This window comes from Microtus oregoni, unplaced genomic scaffold (genome assembly GCF_018167655.1).
Source record: "Microtus oregoni isolate MIOR12 unplaced genomic scaffold, Mior012 000001F_ref0000356, whole genome shotgun sequence".
Lineage (NCBI taxonomy): Eukaryota > Metazoa > Chordata > Mammalia > Rodentia > Cricetidae > Microtus > Microtus oregoni.
Genome location: NW_024543060.1, coordinates 48,778,782 through 48,805,018, shown reverse-complemented (window position 1 = coordinate 48,805,018; position 26,237 = coordinate 48,778,782). Strand labels below are relative to the sequence as shown.

Here is a 26,237-nt window from a genome sequence, read left to right as displayed (position 1 = left end):
TTTCAACTGAAGAACTGCCCAGATCATCTTGGCCTGCAGCTACCTGAGAGATATCTTATTGTTGTGAGTGGACCGGAAGGTCCGGCCCATGGTGGGCCTGACTCAGCAGGCAGCAGTCCTTCCCAGCAGCCAGGAGCTGAGCAAGCAGCGAGGAACTGTTACCTGCCAGTGTAAGCCTGAGAGCAACCCTTTCCTCCGAAGTTGTCTCTGGTCAGAGGGAAGGGTGAAACTCATTCGCGCCATGAATTCAGAACTGCGCGTCTTTATCCGGTGCTGCAGTGAACAGAAACGGTCGAGGCCGTTACCAAGACCCCGATAGAACCCAGGGCTTGTGAACAGGCGTCCAAAAGCTGGGAAGCCATCTTATTCATTGTGTTGGTGCACGCTCATGTTTCTCGACCACCTCTTAAACGGTCCAAGTCCACAACCTGAGTACAGATTAGATTTCATCATCCATCACTCATCTTAAGATTTGGAGGAGCTGGATCTTCTGAATCTGAGTTTGCTCCATAAAATAGGAATAACCGTCTCGAAATGGGCACTATTCAAATTAAAAGTGGAGTAGGTATACAGAAAGGCACACCCAGGTGTCCTGGGATATCTGTTCCCTTTGTCACTGTTCCTCTGCTAGCCTCTCAGGGCTTGCTTGGTGAAGTGTGTTATCTCATTTCCCCTACCCAAGCTAAGAGGGCAGCCAACTGCCCACAGAGATCCGCCACGCCCGCCCGAAATGGCAATATCCATCCATCTCTTCACATCCTTGAGTTCTAATCCAGTGTGTCTTCACCGCTTGCTTTCAGGTCTGCAGAGGGGATCTGTTAAACCTTGCTGCTGTTCCGGGTCAGATTCTCGGCCTGCAGGTCGGAGGACCTCCCACAGCGCCCTATTTGGTCCTGATGAAGGCAACATGCCAGGGGAAAGGCAGCCAAAGCCGGGCCGCTTTCACCCGATCTCCAGCAGCTCTCAGTCCACGGGGCGTTTCTGAGCGCGGGGGGCGGGCACAGCCGGCACCGCCCCCGCCACCGTCAGGGTGGTGCTTGGAGCGCCGATCTTAATAAACTTCGGCAAAGTTTGCCGCGGGTCCCGAGCACGTGCAGCCCGGCCTCGCGTTTTCCCCGGGCCGCCGCTCGTTCCCTGCGCGTGGTCTACGCCGTTCCCTACCCGCCTTCCCCTCCCACTGTGCTCGCACGCGACGCGCAGCTCCCGGGCTCCAGGAGGCGGCGGCGGCGGCGGCGGCGGCGGCGCGTAGCGGGCGCCCCGAGGAGTCCCGGGGAGGCGGGGTCAGGGCGGGCCGGTTCCCGGAAGCCGCTGCCTGCGAAGCCCGCCGAGCGGACCGGCGCGCCGGCCCGGAGCTCCAGCATCCTCTCAGCCGGGAGCTCCTCCCGGAGCCGCGCACACGGCCGCCGCGCTCCCTCCCGGCCGCGCGTACCCTAGGCAAGATGCTGCCCGTGCACACCGAGGTGAAGCCCAACCCGCTGCAGGACGCCAACCTCTGCTCGCGCCTGTTATTCTGGTGAGTGCCCCGCTTGGGCCTGCCTCGCAGTCCACGAGATGCTCCTCGCCGGCCGGTTCGAGGCGTTCGGAGGATGCGTTCCCTGCGCGGCCGCACACTCCGGGCTTCCCCCCGTCGCGCGTGCGCCGCGCCGCTTGCGGTCCCCGCCGGCTCCCCACGCCTGCGCCGCTCCACGGCGGAGCTGCACGCCGGGAGCCCGGGTGGCAGGCACAGGTGGCTCCCACCCGCAAGCTCGGGGATCCGTGGGAGGTGCAGAGTCGCTGTCCTGCCCCCGCATGCCTCCTCACCTTCTCTGGTCCAGCTCCCGTGCCTAAACTGCACGTTTTTCTTCCTCTTTGGACTAAAAAGCAAATGTGAACACCTGGTCTTGTCTAGTCGTCGCTCCAAGCTCTGGTGTCCCCACCGGCTTCAGAAGCACCTCCCTAGACATCTTTGAACTCCACAGATAGCCACCGTAGGTGTTTGTGTGTGTCTTTGCAGGGGAGTTTAATAACCTCTGGGACCCCATCTCTCTTTCTGGCCCTCAGTGTGTGTCCTGGTACCTAAGTACGGCTGAGCTTGTGTGGGTAAAATATGAGTTCATTATCATGCCTTCTTTACTTGTGAACGGGGACACGGATCTTGAGCAAGATCTGCGAGAGGTTTCCCCCCTGACGACACACAGCCATGTGTTTCCCTATTAGATGGACTTCTCATTTCTGCCTTTGATGACTACGTTGCTCTTGGATGAGTTTCTTAAACCTGTGTGTGTGTGTGTGTGTGTGTGTGTGTGTGGTGTCTTCTGAAGATCTCTAGTCTTTGGAGACAGGACTCACTGTCTCCATGCTAGATACCAGTGTTGGGTTCCCTGATCTGGCCCCAGCCTTGCCCTGCTTATTGTAGCGAAAAGGCTTAGGTAAGTGACATTCCTGAGTTTTCCATCTAGTAGGCTGGGCTGGCTAGTACTCACGCTTGGCTAACTAGTGTAGTTTTTTTTCTTGGCCTCTGCCATTTCATTTTTCTCACATTCTAATATTATCTTTATAAGATGGGAACACCTAGGGAATTTCAGAGTTGTGAACTGTTGTTTTAATTTCGTATATGATGTGTGCAGGATCTGACCTTGGACATTTGGTAGAGAGGAGCAGGCAGGAAGGAGGAATATGGGTGAAATTAATATAAAAAAAAACCTCAAAGCAGGTGGACAGTCTTGGTCTCCTGAGCTTTTGGCAGGACGCAGAACTCTTTTATTTTGGTTTCTCGAGACAGGGTTTCTCTGTAGCCTTGGCGGCCCTGGAGCTCGCTCTGAAGACAAGGCTGGGTTCATCTGTAGAGCCAGAGATCATCCGCCTGCCTCTGCCTCCTGAGATTAAAGGCACGCGCCACCACCTCCTGGCTAGGACGGGGAGCCCTTGCTGACATTTCTGTGTGTGGATTTTCAAAATCTAGGTGAAGGAAGAGCTGGGTGTGAGTGGTACATACCTGTCCGGGCTAAGAAAGGAAGAGGATTTGCGCCTGAGGAAATGACACCTGCTCCAACAGCACCTCGGTCTTGTTTGTTTGAGGCAGTGTCTCTCAGCTCAGGCTGGTCTTGAAGGCCTGGAATTCCCAGCAATCCTATTTACTGTCTCAGTTTCCTGAGTGTGGGGAATATAGGTGTCAAGTCTATGTCTGTCAATACCCATTCTTAAAGAATGTAAGTAAATAGCTTTGTGGGGTGAGGTATCACTCACCTTTAAGCCTTTAATCCCAGCACTCAGTAAGTAGGGGGGAGTTTCAGGACAGTGAGGGCTATAGAGAGATCCTGCCTCAAAAAAAAAAAAAAAAAAAAAAAAAAAGGAACGACTTCCCATTGCTGGCTTGGGTAGGCACCCGTTTCCACTCCCCAGCTGGAGAGAAATGAGCTATTTCCCTCTATCTAGTTTACACCCATGAAGACACTCAGACTCAGGTATTTTGATTTCACCTATCTAGGACCACACAGCTGCTGAGTGTCCAGCAGGATCCACACCTGGGCTCCCGGAACCTGCCTTGTGTGCTGCTTTTCCCTGGGGGTTGGTTCTCCCAGGCATGGAGGAGGAGTTTCATTTGTTCCTGTTCTTATAGGCTGTCTCCCTCAAGGGACGTCCTTACCATTCCTGTCGTTGAAGATGATGTCTGTGGAGCGTCTGCTGTCTTATCCAGCACCTGCTCTCAAAGCTGGGCAGTCAGAAGGGCCGCAGCAGCATCACCTGGGAGCTTATTAGAACGATGCAGGATCTCCAGTGACCCTGCCGACGGGTTCAGGAAAATCAGAAGCAGTGGGGGTACCTGTTCCACCCGTGTGTCTTTCACAAGGGGTCCAGGTGATGCTGATGAAGGCTGAGGATGGCCCGCTGCGCTGACAGGCGTCCTGGTGGCATTGTGGGAGGGCTATGACTTGGTGAAACCACCTGTGGACAGCGATGACATCTTGTGTGTCTACTTTTCTGTCTCTAGGTTCAGAGGTTCCCTTTCACAGCTGTCTTGCTGCAGATGGGAAAACCAGAAAGGGGCCTCTCGCAGTTGCCCACTTTGTAGGGCAAGCCTGTGTTTTCATCTTCTTGTGGAGTGGTTGCTTTTCCTCCCACACTTGTCTACTTCCAAAACTCCTGAGTTGGTAGCCGCCCAGCCAGACCATGACAGCCAGAACAATATGCTTGCCTAGGATTCGGTGAATTTGTAACACAGTTTGCTTTTGCGCCATATGTGATTATGACTACTGAACATTGTTGTAGATTTCAAGAGATGACTGTTTTCTCAAGAAGTTGAAGACCATTGAAGCACGGGTTGGAATAAGGATGATGATTTCTGTTAGCCTACGACACCTACTGATATTTCACTGTGTCTTGCATACATTTCTTTCAATGTACCCATTTTCAGGAGCACACCCCTTTAAGCAAAGCAGTAAGCCTGCTACAGGCCCTTTAGTTTTTATTGGGGACGCCACTGCGGTGCCTTTAAGACATGACATTTTCTGACTGTGATTTATAGTTTTCCACTGTTGTTGAGCTCAGTGTCTCCAATAATTAATCATGCTGCGTATGTCCATGGCGTGTATTTTGGTGTCCCCGCGTCCCCTTTCCCAGTCTGCTGCTGCTGCTGGGGTTGGAGTCAGGCATTGCACAGGTTAAACACTTACCTCCGACCACACCTCCTGCCCCATCTGTACACCTTTTTACATTCCAGAGTTGCCTAGATTCCCTGTACCTATTTCTTAGCGAATGTGTATTTTATTGCTAATGATAAAGGCAGCCAGAATTTCTTTATGCAGCTGATATAAAGTAGGCACCAGCCCTTTTCAAAACAGCACATTTTCCCATCACCGTTTATTGAGTAGGTACGGCATGTCAGTCATCAGCTGAGGAAGTGCTGTGTGTGTCTAGCAGGGTATGAGATGGTCCAAGCTCCAGACTCTTTCAGGGATTGTCCTGCTTCCCTGCTGCCCCCTGCTGTTGTCACCAACATCCAGCAAGGCCTATGGGTGTATGGGTGTTCTCTGTTCCCAGGCCAGGGCTCCTCCCCAGGAGGCCTTGGGTTGTCCAGCAGATCCAAGGTTAACTTTCCCTCGGTGCCAGTTGAGGGACTCGGGGGACAGATGTGTCTGGTTTCAGAGAGTAGTTAATGTCCTCCTGTCGCTGGCGGGGTCTCTGTTGTTGGAATGTCAATCTTGCAAAGCCCATGCTGTTGTAGAAACTGCCACTGGTGATGGGACAGACTTTCTGGAGTCTTGGCGTAGACAAAGCTCCTGACAGGAGGGTAGAAATGCAAATGGCTTAGAAGGTTGGCTGTGTGGCGTGGCGGTGTGGTGTGCCCCTATTCCCCCATCCCACCCCTTCAGCAGCTAGCAATTCTGAGTTTATATTTATTCATTTTATTTTGTGAGACCGGGTGCCACTTTTTAGCCCACGCTACAGGGAGGGACTGCCTCTACCTTACTGTCCTGAGTGCTGGGGTTATAGGTGTGAACCATGGCCAGCTCAGCAGTGTTTTGTTTTGAACTGTGGCATTTGGTACCATTTTTTGAGTTTTTTTAAAAATACATTTCACACATACGCAAACACACACACATACACGAACACCTTCCTACACCCACATGAACACACATACATGAAGACCCCCCACATGAACACACATATACACACACACATACATGAAAACCTCCCCCACACATGAACATCCCTCACACACTAACACACATACACACGAATACCCACACATACATGAACAACCCCCTAAACACACACACATACACCTGCCACAGCATGTGTGGTCAGAAGAATGTTTACCATGTGTGGGGATGAACCTCCCTCAGGTCATCAGGCTTGGTGGCAGCTGTACCTGCTGAACCGACTCTGGCCTTGCTGGCAATGGGCAGAGTGCCAGGTTTGTAGTGGGAACAAAGGAAAAGTCCTGCCCTCCAGAGCAGGAAGGAGAGTTTCAGCCTTATTAAGATTAATCCTTTAAGAAACCTTCATACTACATAATACCCAAAGCGCCCAGCACTGAAAGCTGAAGTCAGCAGAGCCGTGGTTGTGTGACAGATAGACACATTCCCTGCCTCAGTAATGGTCTCCAGCATGCCTTGAAAAGCAGAGGCTATGGGTCTCTTGTGGATCCCCCACTTTGGAGTCCTCAGGAACTCTGGCCCTGGTGAGTCTGGGGAGGGGGAGGGCTTGAGAATCTGTGCACCCTCCCACCACACTGAGAGGCATGCAGAGTGTTCCATTCATTCAGCGCTAACTCTACTGTCACCGACACCTGTGTATATTGTGTTCCATTTTACATGGTACCCAAAAGAAATTTAATCCTCAATCTCTGAGGCAGACAGTATCACAGTGAAGAGCTGAGGTCCAGAGGGATTGGGCAACTTCTCAGGAATCTTGAAGCTTGGAGGTAACTGTGTCACAGCTGGGACAACATCTGTATCGTCAGAATGTGTTGTAGGTGTGCCCATCAAGGCTAGAAGTGCTCAGCAGCCATCTGCCTGGCGGGCGGTAAACAGGCGGGCTGACTGAAGGAGTGTGTGTACTGACCTTATCTAGCAGGCCTTTTGGTCGTCCTTGGCGAATGAATGTGACTTTTACACGTGTGTGCACACCCTACACACACACCTGTAGTATGTCTCCTGTGCTGGCTACTTTTCTGTCAGCTTCACACAGCAGAAGTCGCCTGAGGGGAGGGAACCTCGACAGAGAAAAGGCCTCCTCAAGATCAAGCTGCAGGCAAGCCTGTAGGGTAGTTTCTTTAGTAGTCATTGATGGGGGAGGGTCCAGCCCACTGTGGGTGGGGCTGTCCCTGGGCTGGTGGTTCTGAGTTCGAGGAGAAAGCAGACCCGGGAGCAAGCCAATAAGCAGCACTCCTCCATAGCCTCCCTGTCCGCTCCTACCTCCAGGATCCTGTCCTGCTTGAGTTCCTGTCCTGATGTCCTTCAGTAATGAATTGTGATGTGGAAGTGGGAGCTAAACAAACCCTTTCCTCCCTAAGTTGCTTTGGTCATGGTGTTTGATCACAGCAATGGTAACCCTAACTAGGACCTCTCCCTCCCTCCCTCCTGTCATTTGATTCTTCGCGTCATCATCTATCCGATTGTTAACAATTAAACTCTCCACTCATCCCTTTTTTAAGCCTTATAGCCTGGCATCAGATTCTACTCTTTGACTTTAAAATGCCCATGGAATCATCCATCCATCCATCCATCCATCCATTCATTCATTCATCATTCATTCTTCACCCACTCGTGAAATGCCCACTAAATGCAGGTGTTTGGGAGCCTCAGGGAAACTCGGTGTTTCCTCAAGCCTGGCTGTGACTTTACCTTTTCTTTTTCCTTTCAGTAGAAGAAAAATTGCCTTAGAATATTTTGGGGCCGTCCTGCTCCAAATGCTCTTGTGCCCCCTGTTGCTCTCAAGAGCAAGCGAGAGTTCACCTTCAGCCCTGTGACTCCAGACGGGGTTGTGACCCACAGTTAGGCTGTGTCTTCGAGCAGGTGCTTCCAGACGCGTTGCGAGAAGTCCCTCTCAGGCTTGGCAGCCGTGGGACTCTCGTGGTCTTATTTGATCTTTAGCCGGGAGGTCTGTGCAGATATATTGCAGGACCCGACAGGAAGGGTGTCTCTGAGGGTTTGGCTTCAGCAGAGGGCAGGATGGAGACGCTATTGAGTGAGATGGGGAAGCTTGTAATAGAGCCATCGGGGTGGCATTAGCCGGTGCGTGGCACAGTTCTTCCGCCTCTCAGTCTCTGGGGCTTGTCCTCACATAACCTGCCGCACTATCTCTATTTTTGTTCATGTTATCGATATCAGAGTTGAGCAGCTTGTTGCTGCCATTCAAAATTGCTAGGTTGAGCCCTAGTAAGGAACAGGTCTTGAGAACACGCTCCAAGGTGTGGCTGAGCCACCTGCCAACACTGCATGGGAGGTTATGTTTTTCCACAAGTGTCAGGGAGTCCAGAGGCGTTGGGTCTCCTGGGTGGTCATTCCCAGGGGGAAAGCCGTTGGTGTGTTGGCAGGATTCACTTTGTGGAGCCTGGCTGGTGGTGCAGGATTTTATGAATATATTCTCAAATTGCCTCCTTCAGTTGCTTCTTTATGGAAATTATTTCTTCTTATTTAGTTTTTTTGAGACAGGGTTTCATGTATCCCAGACTGGCCTCAAACTTGCTGGGTAGGCAAGGCTGTCCTGGAGCTTCTGATCCACCTGCCTCTACCTCCCAAGTTCTGGGATCACAGATGTTTACCTCTATGCTCAGTGGATACAAATTGTTTCTCTGATGTTTACCATCCTGTTTTGGTAAAGTTTTCTTTTCCCTTTTCATGGAGCTGGGATTAAATGAAGGGCTTCATACATGCTCAGAACACACCTGTCACAGAACTGCAGCTCTGTGCCGAATACGCACCCGTCACAGACCTCCAGCCCCAGCCCTGGTTAAGTTCTTCGTCATTGACACTACAAAGCAATTTCTCAGGCTCCATTGCAGCTGAACTACCTGGGTAGCCCAAACCAACAATAGCAAAAGAAAACTAAATACAAACCCAGTGCCGGCCCATGCTTAGGCCAGTTTGAATCCCAATTTTAGGAAGTATCAGCTAGATATAAATAACTTTAAAAGATTCCTTCAGTTTCTGATGGACAGTAAAAACCAAGAGCCCGATTGCAGCTTCCCCAAAGTCAATGCATTTCTCTGAACTTCCCTATGTTTGGGCCAAGAGTTCTGAACCACCCTTATCCCCACTCCCTTTTAGGTCTCTCTCTGTGTCTCTGTCTTTGTCTCTCTGTCTCTCTGTCCCTCTCTCCCCAAGGGCTTGCTGACCTCAAAGTGTGAAGACTAGGATTGCCACAGAGCTTAGTCAGCCCTGTGGTGCTCAGCAGGTGGCAGTGGGGGGAGGGATCATGTGCCAGGGATCTTGGGCATAGTGGGTTATTTGATCCTTACAAGAACAGCTTGAGGAGATGGCGCTGTCCTCCCAGTGAGGGCACAGGCTGTGGATACAGGGAAACACGCTCTTATTCAGGTGGGCACAGTGAGGCTGCAGGTTGAGTCAGGCATTACTGACTCCAGATGCCTTTGATTCTGGTCTGGGATTGTTTCCCAACCTGTGCAGCTGTTTCTGCAGGCTGTCCTCAGTGAGCAGCGAGGAACTCAGTGGAGAGGAAGTGCCACCTATGTAAAATGGTATAAATCCCACTCTTACATAAAATGAGAGTAACATTGCTCATCTAATACATTGCTTTTTAATCTGTAGGTCTTTCTTGAGGTGTCCTGTTGGTCAGGTCATGACCAAGACCCAGTTGACCTTTTCTGTTTTTAATGTTACTTTTTCGAGGCCCCTTCGCCGGCTGTCCAGCATTCACCGACTCTAACAACACACCTTACGCACGTTTGTCCTGTGTTACCTTTATTATTTAGAGATCGTTTTTGTTACTTTTGGTTTTGTGTGCTTATGTGTTTCTGTGCATGGCTACGTGCACCTGAGTGCTGGTGCCTGGGGAGGCCAGAGATGTGGATTCCCGCCGCGCCACTCCGCTGGATGCTTGGTCCTCCTGGTCCTCTGCAAGAGCCCAGGCTCCCACTGCTGAGCCATCTCTCCCCTGTGTTAGTCTTATTTATGTTTTGTTCTTTTCAAATGCATATATCAGAATTTATTAAGTGAGATTGATTGATTGATTGTTTTTTGAGATTGGGTCTCTAAGTGTAGCCCTGTCTATCCAGGAACTCAGTAGATCAGGCTGACCTTGAATTCGGAGGACCTGCCTACCTTAGCCTCCAGTGCTGGGATTACCGTACGCACCACCATGCCCATGTTTTAAGTAACAGAAGGGAGATGATTGACAGCTTAAGCTGGTAGGCTGGGTCCCAAGGGTCTCAGCATTTGCAGGCCCCAAATGTGGTATTTACAGGAAACCTGTTGCTCACTCAACAATACAGTTTGTTCAACTGTAAAATAGACCTTGTCATCCTGGTAGTGGTTAGCCTGGTAGAGTATATATGGCTGCCTATTACACATGCCCCTTAATAAATGGAGACAGTAGGGATCGCTACAAGATTAACCTTTTTAGGGCTTTGTTTGTTTGTTTGTGGCGGTGCTATGAATTGAACCTAGGGCCTGCGCCTGCGCACACTAGACAAGCATTCCGGCCCTGAGCTACATCCTCAGTCTTCCTTCATGTGAGCCTTTTTAGTTTCTCCAAGTCACAAAGTCTTATTGAAATATTTGTGACCTTAAAAGAAGCTATCAAAACGGTTCGATTTCTGGGTTTGGAAACTCGTGTTTGCGCACTTTCATCTCTCGGGGCGGAGTTGAACCATTTGTACTTCATGTGTTTGGTCGTCGATTGCAAGCGGTCATTTTCATCTTAAACTGGCCCGCTTCAGTGCGGAGTTGCTGCTCTTTTACCTGGGATATAAGCAGCTTAGAAGCTGGACAGTGTCGTGTGAAACCTGAGCTAGCAAACCTGAGTTCTAGTCTGGGGTCTTTCTCTAAATGCCTTGTGATCCCTGGCAAGATAGAGAGCCACAGGGGCTTGGTTAGCTCAGAGTTGGTAGAATTAGACTCTCTCTTGGCATATACTTACTGTGGTTGTTAATTTTCATTGTGAAGATGACGAGATTTAAAGTCACCTGGAAGATGGGTGAGGTCCATGTTTGTATCTCTGGGGCCATTACCTCAAGTACGGGTACCCCCATCCCGTGAGCTGAGGGCTTGGATGTGGTAACAGGGGAAGGGGGAAAGCCGGTCTAGTGCTGGCATCCACCCAACCCCTGCCTCCTCCCTGACTGGCAGGCAGTGAACAGGTCTCCACCACGTGACTTCTGCTGCCCGCTTCCTCCTTCCTCCAGCAGCCCTGCCCCTGGCAGCCAATGCCTCCCTGTTGTCTGAATCCAGGAAGGGCCTGCTTTGTGACAGGTGGCTTGGTCCATTGCCACCTCTCTACTGGAGCTGTTTTGTGACGGGGTGTCCCAGCTCACACGGGACACCTCAGGCCTTATCTTTAGGGGTCCAGCAGTACCACCGCCGTGAGCGGGAGTGGGTACCATCTTCCATGACATCCAGTGCCCTCTGTGGCACAAGCCCCGCTTAGCATTCCTGGTTAATACCTGTGGTCAATGTGAGGTTTCCCGGCCACGCCCATCCTTTGCTGTCTCTCCTGTCGGTCACCCCCCCCCCCCCCCCCCACACACCACGTCCGGGGTACCTGCCTCTTCCTCCACTGCTGAAATCCTGCAGGCAGAATGCACTGAAAACCAGCGTTCAGTGCATTGCTCAGCCAGCCGTGAGGCCCTGCTGTATCAGGTGCTGGGGGTTTGGGGAGGTTGCTGTTGGTTTGCCTTGCCTCGCGTAGCGCCTCCTATTGGTAGGGGCTGTTTATGTTTAATCTTTGTCTTCCTAATTTGGTTGTTTATTTGTTGAGTTTCTATGTTTTCATTGACATGGGAAACCACAGGTTCTGTTATGTCATATTTATCCATGCATATCTCTCCCAGACCCCTCGTTCTCGGCCTTGTCTTCTGTTCGCAGCCGTTCCGTTTCCACATTCTGTCACAGGTGTTCTTTCACCCTCCCCGGACCGTTAGGAAAGCCCCCCCCCCTTCCATAGTTTTCTTTCCTGTTACGTGGCCTCTGCCCACACTGAATCCCACATATGTGTGGGTCCCTACAGAGGTCAAGCCGGGGTCCGCTCATGAGGGAGAATGTTCACTGTCGCTAGCTGGCATCAGCTGTCACCCCGACTCCCGGGAGGAGGGAGCCTCCGCTGAGGTTCATCAGCCTTCATAGATTGACCAGGGGGCCTGGCTGTGGGGTGTTTTCTTTCTTGCTGGTTTGTGAGCCAGGACCCAGTCCACTGTAGCCCGCAGCATCCCTGACAGGTGGGCCTGGGCTGTATAAGAAGGGCGGCTGAGCAAACCAAAGCGGGAAACCCATAAAGAGTGTTTCTCCATTGTTTCCAAACCGTGCTTCTGCCTTGACGTCTCTCCATGGTAGACCGTATCTATAAGCCAAATAAATCTTCCCTCTGCCCCCCACCCCGTGTTGCTTTTGGTCATGTGTTTAATCAGAGTAACAGAAACAAGCTACTAAAGCAATGCAGTATTTTTCTTCCTGGGTAGGGTTGCCTCAATAAATACAGCCCAGATGCAGCCATGTCTCTGAAAACTGCGATCTTTACTGTTTTCTTATAGCTTTATTTGATTTTGTTCTTTATTTCATTGTGCAGGTGAGCCGTTCTAAGTCTTAACGCCTTTACTCCTATCACTAACCTTTGGTGTGGTAGCTACTGCTATTTTCCAGGGTGACACAGTCAGCTGAGGTACTACGTTCTCTGCCCTGGTGCACCATGGCCTCTGCCAGAGGGAGACCAAAAGAACTCTCTTGAGTCCACACCCTTGGGTGCAGTACCCTGGAGTGTGCTGGAGAGGCAGGGAAGCTGGGCAACTGTCCGTGCCTTGGAGGCTGTGCTCCTGCCCTTGCGGCCATCGCTGTGCCGGGCCAAATCTGTGCCATTCCAAGCCATCGTGATTGCACCTCCCACCGTGACACCAGCGAAAGGGACGATGCTCATTGCTAGGATAAGAGAGGCCGATTATTCTCGGAAGTCTGATCTTTCTGAAGACCTGGCCTAGACGCTAATGGTTGTAGCTCTCTCTGCCCTTCTCTCTCAGGTCAGTATTGGGAATGTGAGGCTGCTTTCCCTGTGCAAAGGCAGCCTGGGCTACCCCAGGGCTATCCCTGGGCACGTATGGCAAGCCCCTGTGCAGCCTCCATAGTGTGCTGCATGCATTTAAACTAGGTCAGCCTTCCACCGGGGCTGCTGAGATAGCACGTTAACAGCCCCTGTCCCCCCAGCACTTGTGACCCCAAGGTGCTATTGCGTTGCAGCAGGGTGAGTTTGCCTTCTGTGCTGCCAGCCTGGGGCTGCGCTGGCTCAGCTGTTTCACCTTGGGAGACAGCAGTGTCCATTACGCCAAAGACTAACCATACGTTCATGTTTACAGCTGTAGAAATGTTAAGACCTTTTGTCCAGGGTCACAGCTAAACGGTAGCAGAGCAGGACCCGAGCTCTCCAGACCCAGAGATTGCGAGACTTCATCTAGTCTGCATAAGATGTGTGACAGATATGTGACACCTGCTGGTGTCATGGAAGAAACCAGGTCAGGAGTGGAGGGAAAGAGTGGAAAGCTTGCTCCCGGTGAGAGATAGAGATAGCCGAGGAAGGCTAACCAGGAATAGTGGGTGGGTTATGGGCTCTCCTTAGGTTCCACCTGGAAAGAACCCCCTGCCTCTGGAGAGGATGGAGCCTCTTAGGGGGTGTATGAAGACCTGGCTGTGGTTATTACTGGTGAGAAGCCCCTTGTCCTTAGGGAGACGTGGTCAGAGAGTCTCTTTCAGAGTTGATGCTCCCCCACTGCAATCTGTGCTGTGGCCCAGGTCACTAGGGCTATTGGCCTGGGAGGTGTAGAACCAGGACAGTGGTTCTCAAAGAGCTTCAGACACCGGTTGTCAGTCTAACAGCCCTGTGGGTGAGCTCAGGGAACGGTACCCCGGTCTCCCGTGATCTTCCAGGTGAGTGCTGTGGACCTGGAATTTGAGAAGCCACCGTAGGCTGTGCTTTAGAGCTTTAATCCCATTCTCAAGAATTCACCGTCGTGGGTGTGGCTCATGCCTGTGATTGGTCCCAGCAGTTGGAAGGTCAGGAATTCAGGCTATCCTGGGCTGCGTCAGATCTGGTCCCCAAACAAAACCAAACACCCACACCTTCCTAGGCCCACCAACTGGGGAGACAGAACTGACTCCTGAAGACTATCTGCTGACACCCACCCCCAACCACAGAAATGAATTCATGTTTTCCTTCATCCCCTGCCTTGATCTCACTCCCTCATCCTTCACCCCCTTCCTCTCCCTGCTTAACTAAGAATGTTGAAGGCTTGCCCTCTGTGGTGGCATTGAGTGTACCTCTGCTTTCTTGGTCCAATTGAGTCACGACCTGCTGCAACCAACTCACAAATACTCATTAAATAAACATTTGGCTGAGTCACACACACACATACACACAGACACACACGCACACACACGGTGTTTTATATAACGAACCAGATGTCCGTACTCTCTTTCTGTGTCCCACGCAGACCCGGTGACATGTATGACAAGGGCTTGATGTGAACACATGCTAACATGTTAAGATGAGGACCTGATGTGTGCACACGCCAGCAGGTGAAGCTTTCAGGTGACAAGATTCTCTTTCACAGTGACAACACAAGGATATTCTCGCTGCTGTTTATTAGACAACAAAGCCACTAGTGCTGGTGAAGACGTCTTTCGCTGATTTAGGGAACCCCCAATAAGCCACAGCCCCACTTCTGAGCACACCAAGACCACCGTGCTGTGAGTCTCTACCCCTGAAGCCCCCTGCCCACCCTGAGTCTTTCCCAGCTCTCAGTTTCAGATCTTAGATCCATGAAGTCTGTTGTGACCCCCTCCCCCTTCCCAATCTGAACCTGCCTCTCCTGCTGTTTGTTATTCTGTGGAACTGGGGACTCCCAATTCCACTTGTTGAAAGTCTGGCCCCTAGTATCGTAGACTGTGATTGTCCTTAGAGCCAAGGTCTCTAAATAGGTAATGAACGAATTGGCGGAATGGGATAAACTTTAGCCCAGAAAGAGTAGTGTCCAGATTTCCTCCTGGCGTGCACAAGGTATGTGTCCAAGGTCTCTGGATGCCGAGATGCAGGGAGTGGATCTTGTAGAGATGTAGGGAGGAACAGCATCTGGTGGGAAGCAGAGGCTTCGGAAGAAGCCAACTCTTGGCTTGCTCTTCCAGTGTCTACAGCTGGGAGGGAGAGTAACTTTCGTCTTTGTTTGCAGTCTGGGCAGATGAATGGGACCATATGCCTGCTAGAAGCCAGGGCTGTATGCAGTATCCCCTGTTGTTAGTCAGCTCTGTTGTTCCATCCTGCCCTCTGTGAGACTGAGCTTGTCTGGGATTGCCCTCACCTGTGGTTGCTTACCCAGCTCCTTCCCACTTTCCCTTCAGAGTTCAGGAGAGCTCACTTTAATTCCAAAATATCTTGGGGTGTGGAACCAATTCCCATAAACCCTTGAGAATGGAGGCAGGAAAGGAGAGCATGTTCTGTCCCTGGGCGAGCAGTCCAGTGTTCTGAGTAAATTATAGCTCGTGAAAGGCTGCGCACTGTTATTGTTGGTGTCCCCCCAGCACCGGGGGCGGTGTGTCTCTGGTGTAAGGCTTTCCAGAGTAAGCATTTGTGTTTGCACAGACTCACACTCTGAACTTTCTCTTTCACATTCAAATGTCCCGGGCTGTTTTACTTGGGGGTGGGGTGGGGGCGTGAACTTCAGACAAGTCCTTGGGGTATCTATATTAGCAGGGGTGAGATGGCTCCATTGTTCTCTTTGGCAGACTCCAAGCCCTCTCTCTTCGCTTTTAAATATAACCCAGTACTTGTTTTTCCTTAAAGTTTTCTAAAGGGAAGATTAGCCGCAAGGATTAAGCCAAAAGAGGATCTCTCTTCTTCCCTCTGAGGTGGATTTTGAAGGGGAATTCCACGAAGCTACCACATCCTTGGGGCTTCTGAGGGCTTCTCCTTGGGAGGAGGAGGAGGCACATTTGCTGAAAGTCCCTTCCAGGAAGGATAAGGTGCAGCCGGAAGGGATCCCACAGAGCAGCTAGCTTGGGGACATTAGAGAGGGAATTAATAGCCTATGATTTCTGGGAACTGATTTTTTTTTTTTAGGGCAAACAAAATGAGTTAAGTGGTAACTACTACTGAACATTAACGGGCCATGGGAAAGGCTGCCAGTAGGATTGTTTGATGGTCCCGTTGAACTCTGACGACCCTGAAGCCATTCTGATTCCCTATGGAAAGCTGCCAGGTGTGGCTCATTTACAGTCTCACAGAAAAACAAACAGCTGACTGCTGCTCTTTCCTGCCTCCCAACTCTAGTATTTATTTAGATGATTTCTTTTCTTCTCTTTTCTTTTCTTTTCTTTTCTTTTTTTTTGTTTTCGAGACAGGGTTTCTCTGTGTAGCCCTGGCTGTCCCAGGACTCTCTCTCTGTAGACCAGGCTGGCCTTGCACTCACAGAGGTCCACCTGCCTCTGCCTCTGCCTCTGCCTCTGCCTCTGCCTCTGCCTCTGCCTCTGCCTCCCGAGTGGTGGAATTAAAGACGCATGCTACCTCCTCCCAGCTAGTTAGATCCATTTCTTGGTAAGCATTTCAAGGAAAGAGGAGCTAAACTTGAACAGGAACTTTAAAGGATCCCAGTAGCAAGGGCGGTGACTGCGGTGACCTTCCTGGGCAGTAACACAGAGACTTAGGCCAGAAACAGCCTGGCCCTGGGTCCTGCAGCTTCCCAGTTTCTGGCGATGGCAGCTGGCAAGTGTGAGCCCAGACTTCCTCTCTGGGCATCACTTCCCTAGGCCTCCTTGGCCACTGCTTCTCCTGTCTCTTCTCACATAGTTTTCTTCCCTCAGGCCCAGCAGATTGGCTCCATTTACCAGTGCCCATGAAATCCCATGCCCAGTGTGGGTGCCTGGGATTGACTATTGGGGTCATCATTCCTCTGCAGTTGGAGGCTTGGTACCCTTCTTCTACCCTACTGTAACATGCATTTCGTTGGCCACCAGCTTACAAATGATGGCATGGAGACTTTATTAATTATGGAAGTTCGGTCTGTAGCTTAAGCTTGTTCCTAACTAGCTCTTCCAACTTAAATTAACCCATTTATATTAATCTATGTTCTATCATGTAATGTCACCTCTCTTCCACCTTGCAACCTCGTGTTTCCTCTCTGTGTCCCCTGGTGTCTCCTTGCTCCTCGATTCCTCCTCCTCTTCCTTTCTCTCGCCACAAGTCCCACCTATACCTCCTGCCCAACTATTGGCCATTCAGCTCTTTATTAAGCCAATTAGAGCAATATATCTTCATGCAGGGTGCAAATACCACACAACACTAGTCTTAGCCAGAGTAGCCCTTGTGACCTGGACAGGTTCCTGACCTTAGGCAGCCTTCCTAAGACAGGGAGAGTGCCGTCCAGAAGCTGGTTAGCAGTTTGCCACGGGCACCCGGCAGCGGCAGCCGAGCAGTCATATTCTGTCCCTGGCTGAGGATGCTGGGGCGCAGAGGGCTTAGGTTGCCAAAAGCTGTAGCATGAATAAAAGGAAGGGGCGGGGCTGTCTAGTTTCCATCATAAAAGGCAAGAAGTCCCGCGTGGGCTTTGTGCACAGTCTGCACCGCCAGGGAGAGGCTTCCTGGGGTGTGTGGTGGTTCACTCCCTGCAAATGAGCTTTCCTGCCCTCAGTCCCCCGCAAAGTGCAGCTCCTATAGCATTCACACCACAATGACTGGGCTTAACAGTCTGCTCTTTAAGTTCAGACCAAACTCAGTTTCTCAAGTGTTGTCTGTTCCTTCTGTTTGATGAAAGGGAAAAGGGTCAGTGCTTTGTGTACCTAGTCTCCCGTTGGTTGGTGGACTACCGATGTGATATTCATGTGTATGTGTGTGTGTGTGTGGGTGTACTAGGGATTAAACCTATGGCTTTGGCATGCATGTGTTTGTATATGTCCTCATGTGTGTGGTACTAGGGATTAAACCTATGGCTTTAGCATGCTTGTATGTGTGAGTGTGTGTGTGGGGGGGTGCATGTGTGTGAGTGTGTGTGTGTGAGTGTGTGTGCATGTGAATGCATGTGTGTGCGTGTGTGTGCGCGTGTGAGTGCATGTATGTGGGTGCATGTGTGCGCGCGCGCGTGTGTGTGTGTGTGGTACTAGGGGTTAAACCTGTGGCTTTAGCATGCTAGCGAGTGCCCTACCACTGAGCCACCCTCCAAGCACTTACTCATCCTTTTATTTTAAAGGAAGTACTTCCTGGGACAGCTTCTCTCCCAGGCTCCGTCCCCACAAAGGAGGAAGACAAGCCTACCCAGATTTACCGTGAAATCAGCCTAATGTAGGAATCTCTAGTTAGCTGAGGCTAGAGCTCACCTCTGCTCCTCCCCCCACCCCCCCATCCCTCCTCACATGGTCTTCCTGGCTGACCTTGGGCTGAGGCTAACTGTCCCTGGCTTTGAACTGATCTTTCTGCCTTCACCTCCCAAATGCTGGGGTTAGAGGTGTGCACGACGGTGGCCAGCTTTAAGTCTTTCTAAAACCCTTCTTTTCATACACCCAGTGGTCTGGGTACATCTGGGTGTTCCTTGTCTTTTGGGGTTTAAATCCTTAGTGTGGACAGGATCGTGTAAATATTTGATAAGCTTTACCCAGATTAACACTTAGTGGCAGCTCATTGCTCTTTCCATTTGAACTATATTTTACATTTCATCCTCTGAAATGAACTATAATAACCTTTGCTGTCTGTGGAGGACAGTGTCTGCAGCAGCTGCAAAGGGGAGTTCGTGGTCTTTGCCCCCGCTGTCCTTGGTCACCCATCGCTTGTCCTTGGAGCGGGGTCAAACTTTTGAACTCTAGCACATGACCACATACTGGATGCCCGAATCAGTCCTGAGGGTCAGTAGAACATGGGGGTGGGTTGACAGGTACCTAGGACACCTCTTCCTGGTCTAGTTGATGGAGGCCACACCTGTCTCCTGGAGACCCTTCTAACCAGAGCACAGCCGGCTCTAGAGACCTGAGGCAGTTTGACCATGGCAGACAGAACCGCCGGGTCAGGGGAATCAGTCGCTAAGTGTCCAAGCCTCGGAGACGTCCAGAGAGGCTGGGGAGGCCTCTGGGATCACAGGAGTCTCCATGTTCTTGGCTAGTGGAATCACCTGGCTGTCCTTTGGAGTCACCTGTCTGTTGTCACCTGACTGTGTCCTTTTGGGTTTTGTCTGCATGTCTGTCTGTGTACCACCTGTGACATGTGCATTGCTTGCAGAGGCCAGAAGGTCTCAGATCCCTTGGAATGGGAGTAGTGGCCCTGTGTCTGCCAGGGGGTTGCTGGGAATTGATCTCTAGCCTTCTAGACAAGCAGCCAGTACTCTTCACAGCTGAGCCGTCTCTCTAACTACCCTGAAGTAGTATCTTTAACTCAATTGCATATTCATCACGCCAGTATGTATGGAAGAGGAGGGACACCGTGTTTGATGTTTCCCTGCGGGACCCAGCTCCTCACTTTCTTCTCTGGGACAGGTTAATATCTCTGCCCAGTACTGTAGCGCATGGCTTGGTAAAGGTCCTGAGAGCTCATGGACCTCGGGGCTTCTGCCCCCCTGTGCTGCCTAAGCTAGTTGGCTCCCATCTTGGGACTCCCTGTTGGTTTACTGCAGGACTGTTAACTTTGTTTCAGAACCTGTCTTGTGAGTGGGGCTGTCTCAGTATCCCAGAATGTGAGCCACACAGACTGCATCAGTGGTCTGACAGGATCGTTCTCAACTGCAGTCACTAAGAGCCCCTCCTGTGCACATTCGCTGCCTTCCCTTTGAAAAACTGGGCCTTGCCCACCTCCGGCCTCTCTCTCTCTCCCTCTCTCCCCTTCTCTTTCTCTCTCCTTCTCTCCCTTTCTTTTCTGTCCCTCTTGCTCCAGGGACTGGTCTCTGCCCCCTCTCTGCCCCCTCCTCAGTCCCCCTTTCTCTCCTCTTCCAACAAACCTCCCATGTGAGCCTTGTGTGGCGTGGCTTCTCTTCGCAGCATTTTTAAAGTTGTAACTCCTTTGGAAGGAGCCTTTTGCACAGTGAATGCTGAGGTCATTACTGTGGATGACGTTGTTATGATTCCAGCTTTGTGTGGGCCCTGGCTTCAGATTCCTGGTGAAGACAGAGTCACGGAGTTACTTGTTTGTTAGTAAAGATGTTATCGTGTGCTGTGCCGTGGGACAGCTGAGGGCCCTCCCAGAGGGGTCAGGAAGGAGACTTTGGCCAACTTGGAGGGACTCAGAGGAGGGGGTACTATGGATTACAGAGCTGAGAGTTAGGAGGGGGCCTCTTTCCACGGTTCTTCTCCAGAGGGTTTTCGTCCTCCTTCTCTTTTCTATCCAGTGAGACACAGGTGCCCCTGTGCTGTGGGAGCACATTCTGCTCCTTCAGCCAATAGCCTTTAAGATACCAGCCCACTCCTGTGGACCAGAAAACCGGGCTAGCGTTCCCTCTGGATTGGCATGGAGTTGGCATTAAATCCGGGGGTTGGTGCTTATATGGTGGGGACAAAGCAAGCTGGCCTGGGCGCGACAGTCCAGGGTCTCCTCCACCACGTGACCCCAGTGATTCCCAGACCCTGTTTGTGTCTGTTTCGGTTGCTGTAGTTTTCCGTCTCCGTGAGCTGTTGTGGTTCCACGGAATAGTTTTCATTGAAATCAGAGATGGGATTGCCGTTGTTGTTAATTTAATGAAAGCCATTTCAGAAAATGTCTTGAAATTCATTGCGGAGTTTTCTTTTTCTTCTTTATTTCCTACCTTACAGGCTCTTTAGTAGACTGCCCAGGGGGACTTGTCAAAGGAGGTTTTGTTCTCTGAATCTGCAGCTATTTTGTTCTCTGAATTTGCAGCTATTGCCATAGCCGCAAAGCTTCAGAGCTTGAACTGGCTCAGCTGGAATCCTCCATTCTGCCTCTGCACCTAGGAAAGCCGGAAAGCCGGCAGTTTGCAGCCCTTCCCCTTTAAGAGTGAATAATAGGTAGGGTTAGGAGGGCTGTAAATGGGTGTTGCTGTTTTGAACCGCTCTTGTCACAGGGGTCTCAATATTACGCGAACGGTTCACTCCAGGTCTGGAGTCAGGGCCGCAGCTCTGCACGCGCCTAGGCTGGGGAGGTAGTGTGCGTGATTGCCACGAATTGGCGGCCAAATAGGTTTCACGTTCTAAGCAAACATGGCGGCTGTGGGGTGTTGGGTCACTTTTGTTGCAGAGCGGGAGAGGGTTGCTGAATTCTGCCCGGGGAGCTTAAGCAAGCTCAGCTATCACCACATAGGTAGTTATCAGAATTCAAACTCAGATCTTCGCTTATTGATTTAGCCGTTTGTCTCGTCTCCTCAGAGTGCAGGGTGGTGACATTGTGAAAATTCGGGACAACTACATTAACAGCAATGCTTCTTACTTACAGAAACCACAGCATACAGAACCAAGTACGTGTCTTCTCTAGGCTTTATGCCGTTCGCCAAGAAATAATTCTGAATTATATGGTGGCTTAGGCTAGGGGCCAAAGTTTCTGAGTCAAAAATGTTCTTGCAGGCCCTTAAACATTAGAAGGGAAGTCTGGCAGGATGGGGGAGGCTGCTTCTCTTGCATGTGCCAGGCTCTGGGTTTCATTTCCTAGCTCTGCAAGCAGACCTAGTTGTCCTGTGCTCTCTTACGTGGCTGACCCTCCAGTCAGGTCTCTTACTTACTTCCCTGCTGCTGTGGGGGGCCCTATGGAGTTTATTTGGAGTTCATGACCACCATGGGTGGGGAGCATGGGGACAGGCCAGCAGGAAGACAGGCGTAGCACTGTCTCTGTCACTGAGAGCTCTTAGCCTTGACCCCATGAGGATCAAACATGAGGCAGAAAGAACTACCTGGGCTGGCAAGGGCTTTTGAAGCCTCCGAGCCCACTCCTAGTGACACACTTTCTCCAAGTCTACAGCTCCTAAGCCTTCCCATGAGTTCTTTGAGCTGGACACCACGCAGGCGACTCTATGAGCCTAGGGGGGCCATTCTCATCCAGACCACTATGAGCCCGTAAGAGGAGATGGAGGAGAGGTCCAGCAGACACTGTCTTCACTCTTGTGGGTTTAGAGGCACTAGCCATTACGTAATGCTGTACCACCTGGCCGTCACCAGAAAGGGAGGAGCCACAGGAGTGTCTACACGGTGCTGCTGGTTCAGTATTGGGGCATGATAGAAGGCAAGGTAAGCAGTTTAGGATTTAGTTGAATTATTCTATAAACAATTGGGAGAGCCCCCTATTTGTCTAGTAGCTGGCCCTGGGGTAATCCACATAGAGGAGACCACTTCTTGGGGTGCCATGTGGATGTGGTCTGGTTCTGCATCTTTGGGGGTTGTGCACATCAAAGGCATGTTCCCATTGGACCCTCACGATCTCTAGGAGTTGGCTAGCTCCATTGCGGCCAGTCTCTTCCCAGCTCAAAGATTTAAGATATTAGGACATCATGGCGCACAGAAAACAGGGATATTAAATGGAATAAAGTCTCTGCACAGAGTCCCCCTGCTGCATACTGGTTGAGAGGCATACTGATGCCCAGGCAGAGGAGAAAGTTGCTTGGGCAAAAATATGGAGCTGGAGCTGGTCTCGGGATTCACCTGAAACCGGGAGGAAGAGGAGGGAGAGCCCGTGGTGCCCAGTCAGCACGGACTTCCATGCAGTGGAAGCAAATGCACCAGATGGCTGCCGCAGGGTCTCTGTGCCTCTCATCTCTGTAGGGCTTTGATGGCCAACCCGAGTCTACCTGGTGAGCCTGAAGTCATACCTGGATGGAAGCGAGAGCCAGGGATACCATTTGGAGACTGTGTTTTGACTTTAAGTAGCAAGAGTTTAGGTTGACGAGTATGGTAGTTTGAATGTATTTGGCCCCCATAAGCTCATAGAGAGTGGTACTATTGGGAGGCGTGGCTTTGTTGGAGTGGGTGTGGCCTTGTTAGAGGAAGCCTGTCACTGTGGGGCAGGCTTTGAGGTTTCCTATGCTCAAGATACTGCCCCGTGTCTCAGTTGACTTCCTGTTGCCTGCAAGATGTAGGACTCTCAGCTACAGCTGCAGTACCACGTCTGCCTGAATGCCACTCCCGTGATGCTCTCCGTCATGATGACGAGGGACCGAACCCCTGAAACTGTCAGCCTGTCACCCCAATGTTTTCCTTAAAAGAGTTGCCATAGTCATGGGTCCCTTCACAGCAGTGAAAACCCCGAGACAGCTAGGCACATGCCTCCTGTATGCTGGAAGGTTTGGAAAAAACAAAAACTGTCAAACATGATTAGTCTCCTCAGGGATCTTGGTCCCCCAGTGAAAGACTGGATTAGATTTTATGTTGACTTGAAACTTGTCATTGAAAAAGAGTGTGCTTGAAAGCTCCCTCCCACCCCAGCCCTGTGAAAGTTGTTCTTAAGATGCCTGAGAAGAACAGGTAACATTACCTGGGAATGTTGTAAGTATATTTTACCCTTAAACCATTGATTATTATAAGTGCATTGTACCCAAAGCAGTTAATTGTTCAGCCGCTGGCCTGGAACGTTTCCCCCAAAGACTTATCTCAGATACTTGAGACATGCTTGCGTAGATTTGCTAATTTAGATTTTTACTGACTGCAGCTGATTTCTCTGGAAGTTGGTAGCTAGAGGCATTCAAACAGCGTTCTTGGGTTGGAGAATCTTCCTGGATTGAGGTCAACCCGATTTAAGCTGCCGGTGACTTGGAGGACATGGAAACCCTGCTCCCTTCCTCCAGTGTGTGATGTCATGTCACACAGTGTACCGTGCTTCTATTAGGACCAATGCCCGTTACATAAATAGGAACATAAAGTTGAGTAGCCTAGAAGGCTCCAGTCTAAAACAGAGCTTCTCCAGGTACCCGCGAGAGCTATTCGAATTTCTTCCTTTCTGCTTACTGATCCCTTTGGACAAACGGTCATATTAATAAACACTGACTGACTTTTCATATGCCAAGGGCTAAAGTGATTCAAATATTTGTTGAGGATTTGTAGACTAATAATCTCTTGTTATAATGGATCTGTGACCTGCCAAGGATAAACAACCTCTGTAGCTTTCTGCTCTAAAACCGCCCTGCTGGTGTGTGTTTGTGTGTGGGATGGGGGATGGGGGATGCCGCGTAGGAGCCGAAGGCCAGTGTGCATGTGCACCTTCCTGTCCTCTGCTTCCTGCGCGAGTCTGGGCAGTGCTGCGGCTGTGGTGGCCTTTGGTGATCTGTGTACAGTCCCGTGTCTGACTCAGGGGGGCAGATACTGTTTTAGATAGAGCGCAGCCAGTTCCTATCAGATTGCACGTTAGCGTGATCCGTACGCAGCTGTCTCGCGTTCATCCGCTTGCTGCCCTGGAAGACTTGCGTTAGGCCCAGACCCAAGTTAAACTCAGCATGGACCCAGAGAAAAAGAGAGGCAACTGGCCCTTTCTGGTTGAGTTCCCCTCCCTGTGCTTTTCTGTTTATTCCATGATGGGACAGTCTCAGAGAGACTTGGGTGGTGGTTCTCCCTTGAACCTCTCTGCTTAAAATGTGGTTCACAAGCCAACTGAATGGCTGTGGTCTGAGAAATATGGAGTCTTTGGCTCCATCAACAGTGCACTGACCCAGAATCGGCCATGAGACCTCCAGGGGACCCTAACCAGCTCTCTGTTTTGTTTACCTGGTTAAAGTTGGTTGCCATTTCATTCCGAGGACAGAAGAGGGAAGGTAGAGGTGTGCTCATGGTGTATATGTCTAATTGTTGCTTGGTGTGACACCTCACCTATCCTCGAGGGCACTCAGCAAAGGTCAGAGCGTGAGGTAGGAAATACGGGGCTGGGAGAACCAGCTGAAAGAGTGCACAGCCGAGTGCCGTTGAGGCTGTGTTCTTACACTTCCTTTCTGCTCGCCGATGTTTTGTCTACCTTAGAGCACAATGGTAGCTAAAAGATGGAGGAAGAATAGCCCTCTGGATGAGGGAAATACGGTAACTAGATTTCTCTCTGCAGAAGAAACCTGTGCTAATCGTTGGGTTCCTGCCCTCAATGCAAGCTCAAGGCTTATGACATACTGAATGTGGAGACCGCACAACGTGGGTTTCCTCCCAGTCTTCCTTCCTCCTTCCTCCTTCCCTTCTCTTTCGGTGTTGGAAGATGACATGTCCATTCACAGGTAGGGTGGTCAGTCTAACAAAGTCCGCAGTGGCCTCCTCCGAGTATGGTCATATCAGCTTCCAGTCCGTTTTGTCCGCATTTCATCCTGTTCTTTTCTTCTCTTGGAGATGTGCGTGGACTTTGTTGCAAGTGTGGGGAGTGGAAGGTGGTGTCCACTGCTTTTGGTTTGCAAAGGAAGGCTCCAGAGCCTTGGTTTGTCAAGCGTCTGTACGTTTGTCATGCAATGCGCGCAAGAATTCTAGAGAACACTTCATTGGGGCTGTACATGCACCGTTCAATGGACCAGGATCACCATGTCAGTCTGTCTCTTTGTGTGTGTGTGTTTGCATGTGTACCTGGTTCTGGCTGTCCTGAGTCTCACCACGTAGCCCTGGCTGGCCTTGAACTCACAGAGATCCACCCAACTCTATTTCCTGAGTGCTGAGATTAAAGGTATGCACCACCCTGTCCCATTGCTTAGCCAATATTGGAGTAAAAAAAAGTTTTAAATGGGGAAAAACTAACTTAAACTTGATAATGAATTTAATTTAAAAGTATGTAAAAATTTGACTGGGTCAGCACTCTGCCAAATTGATGCTGATTTGACTGTTTCCTTGCATGAGTTATTTGAGCATATTGACTGTGTATGTCCTCTACCAGTTTCCGCTGTCTGGATGTCCTAGACCTGCGAATCCAGCCTTCTATGTTCATGCTGGCCCACAGGTGCTCGCCTTTCTCCATCAGCCCTTGATGGCCCTTCTTCAACCTTCTGTGCCGTGGCCGTCACTTCCCTCGCTGCTCAGCTCTTAGCCACTTCTGTGGTGGCCCTGGCTGGCATGGGGGGAGGGAGATCAGAGGCTGAGGTCTGTGCATCTTCATTCAGTCCCTGGCTTCGTTTAGGCAATGTCTTTCTGAACTTTATCTGGGACACCTACCACAGCTAGGACAGGAGGTTACCTTTCACTTGCTTTTTTATGCGTCCTCAGTCTGGCCCGGGAGCCCTGAGGCTTGGGTTCACGGTTACAAGACCTTTAAAGGCAGTTTTCTTTTTTTTTTTTTTTTTTTTGGTTTTTCGAGACAGGGTTTCACTGTGGCTTTGGAGCCTGTCCTGGAACTAGCTCTGTAGACCAGGCTGGTCTCGAACTCACAGAGATCCGCCTGCCTCTGCCTCCCGAGTGCTGGGATTAAAGGCGTGCGCCACCATCGCCCGGCTCTAAAGGCAGTTTTCTATGGGGCTCAGAGTCTCTGCTGTGTTTCTTAAAGGTTATCTTTAGCTTAGATTCTTTTCTTTCTATCTATCTATCTATCTATCTATCTATCTATCTATCTATCATCTCTGTGTGTGTTATGTGTGTGTATGTGTGTGTGTGTGTGATGTATGTGTGCGTTATGTGTGCGTGCACTTTGAGGACAGCTTGGAGGAGTTGTCCCCTTCCACCACGTGAGTCCCAGGGATTAAACTC

The 26,237-nt window shown here is 50.7% G+C and overlaps 1 protein-coding gene across 3 annotated transcripts in view; it reads left to right on the top strand.

Annotated features, from left to right (window-relative positions):
- Positions 1–1,236: 1,236 nt before the first annotated feature.
- Positions 1,237–26,237, top strand: part of Abcc4 (ATP binding cassette subfamily C member 4) — a 203,061-nt gene continuing 178,060 nt past the window's right edge. The window contains exon 1 of one of the 3 annotated variants that reach the window (XM_041672877.1): positions 1,237–1,513. In XM_041672877.1, the coding sequence (XP_041528811.1) occupies positions 1,440–1,513 (74 nt within the window). In that variant the 5' untranslated portion in view covers positions 1,237–1,439. The remainder of the gene's footprint in view (positions 1,514–26,237) is intronic. The other 2 variants (XM_041672868.1, XM_041672857.1) reach the window with 2 other exon arrangements.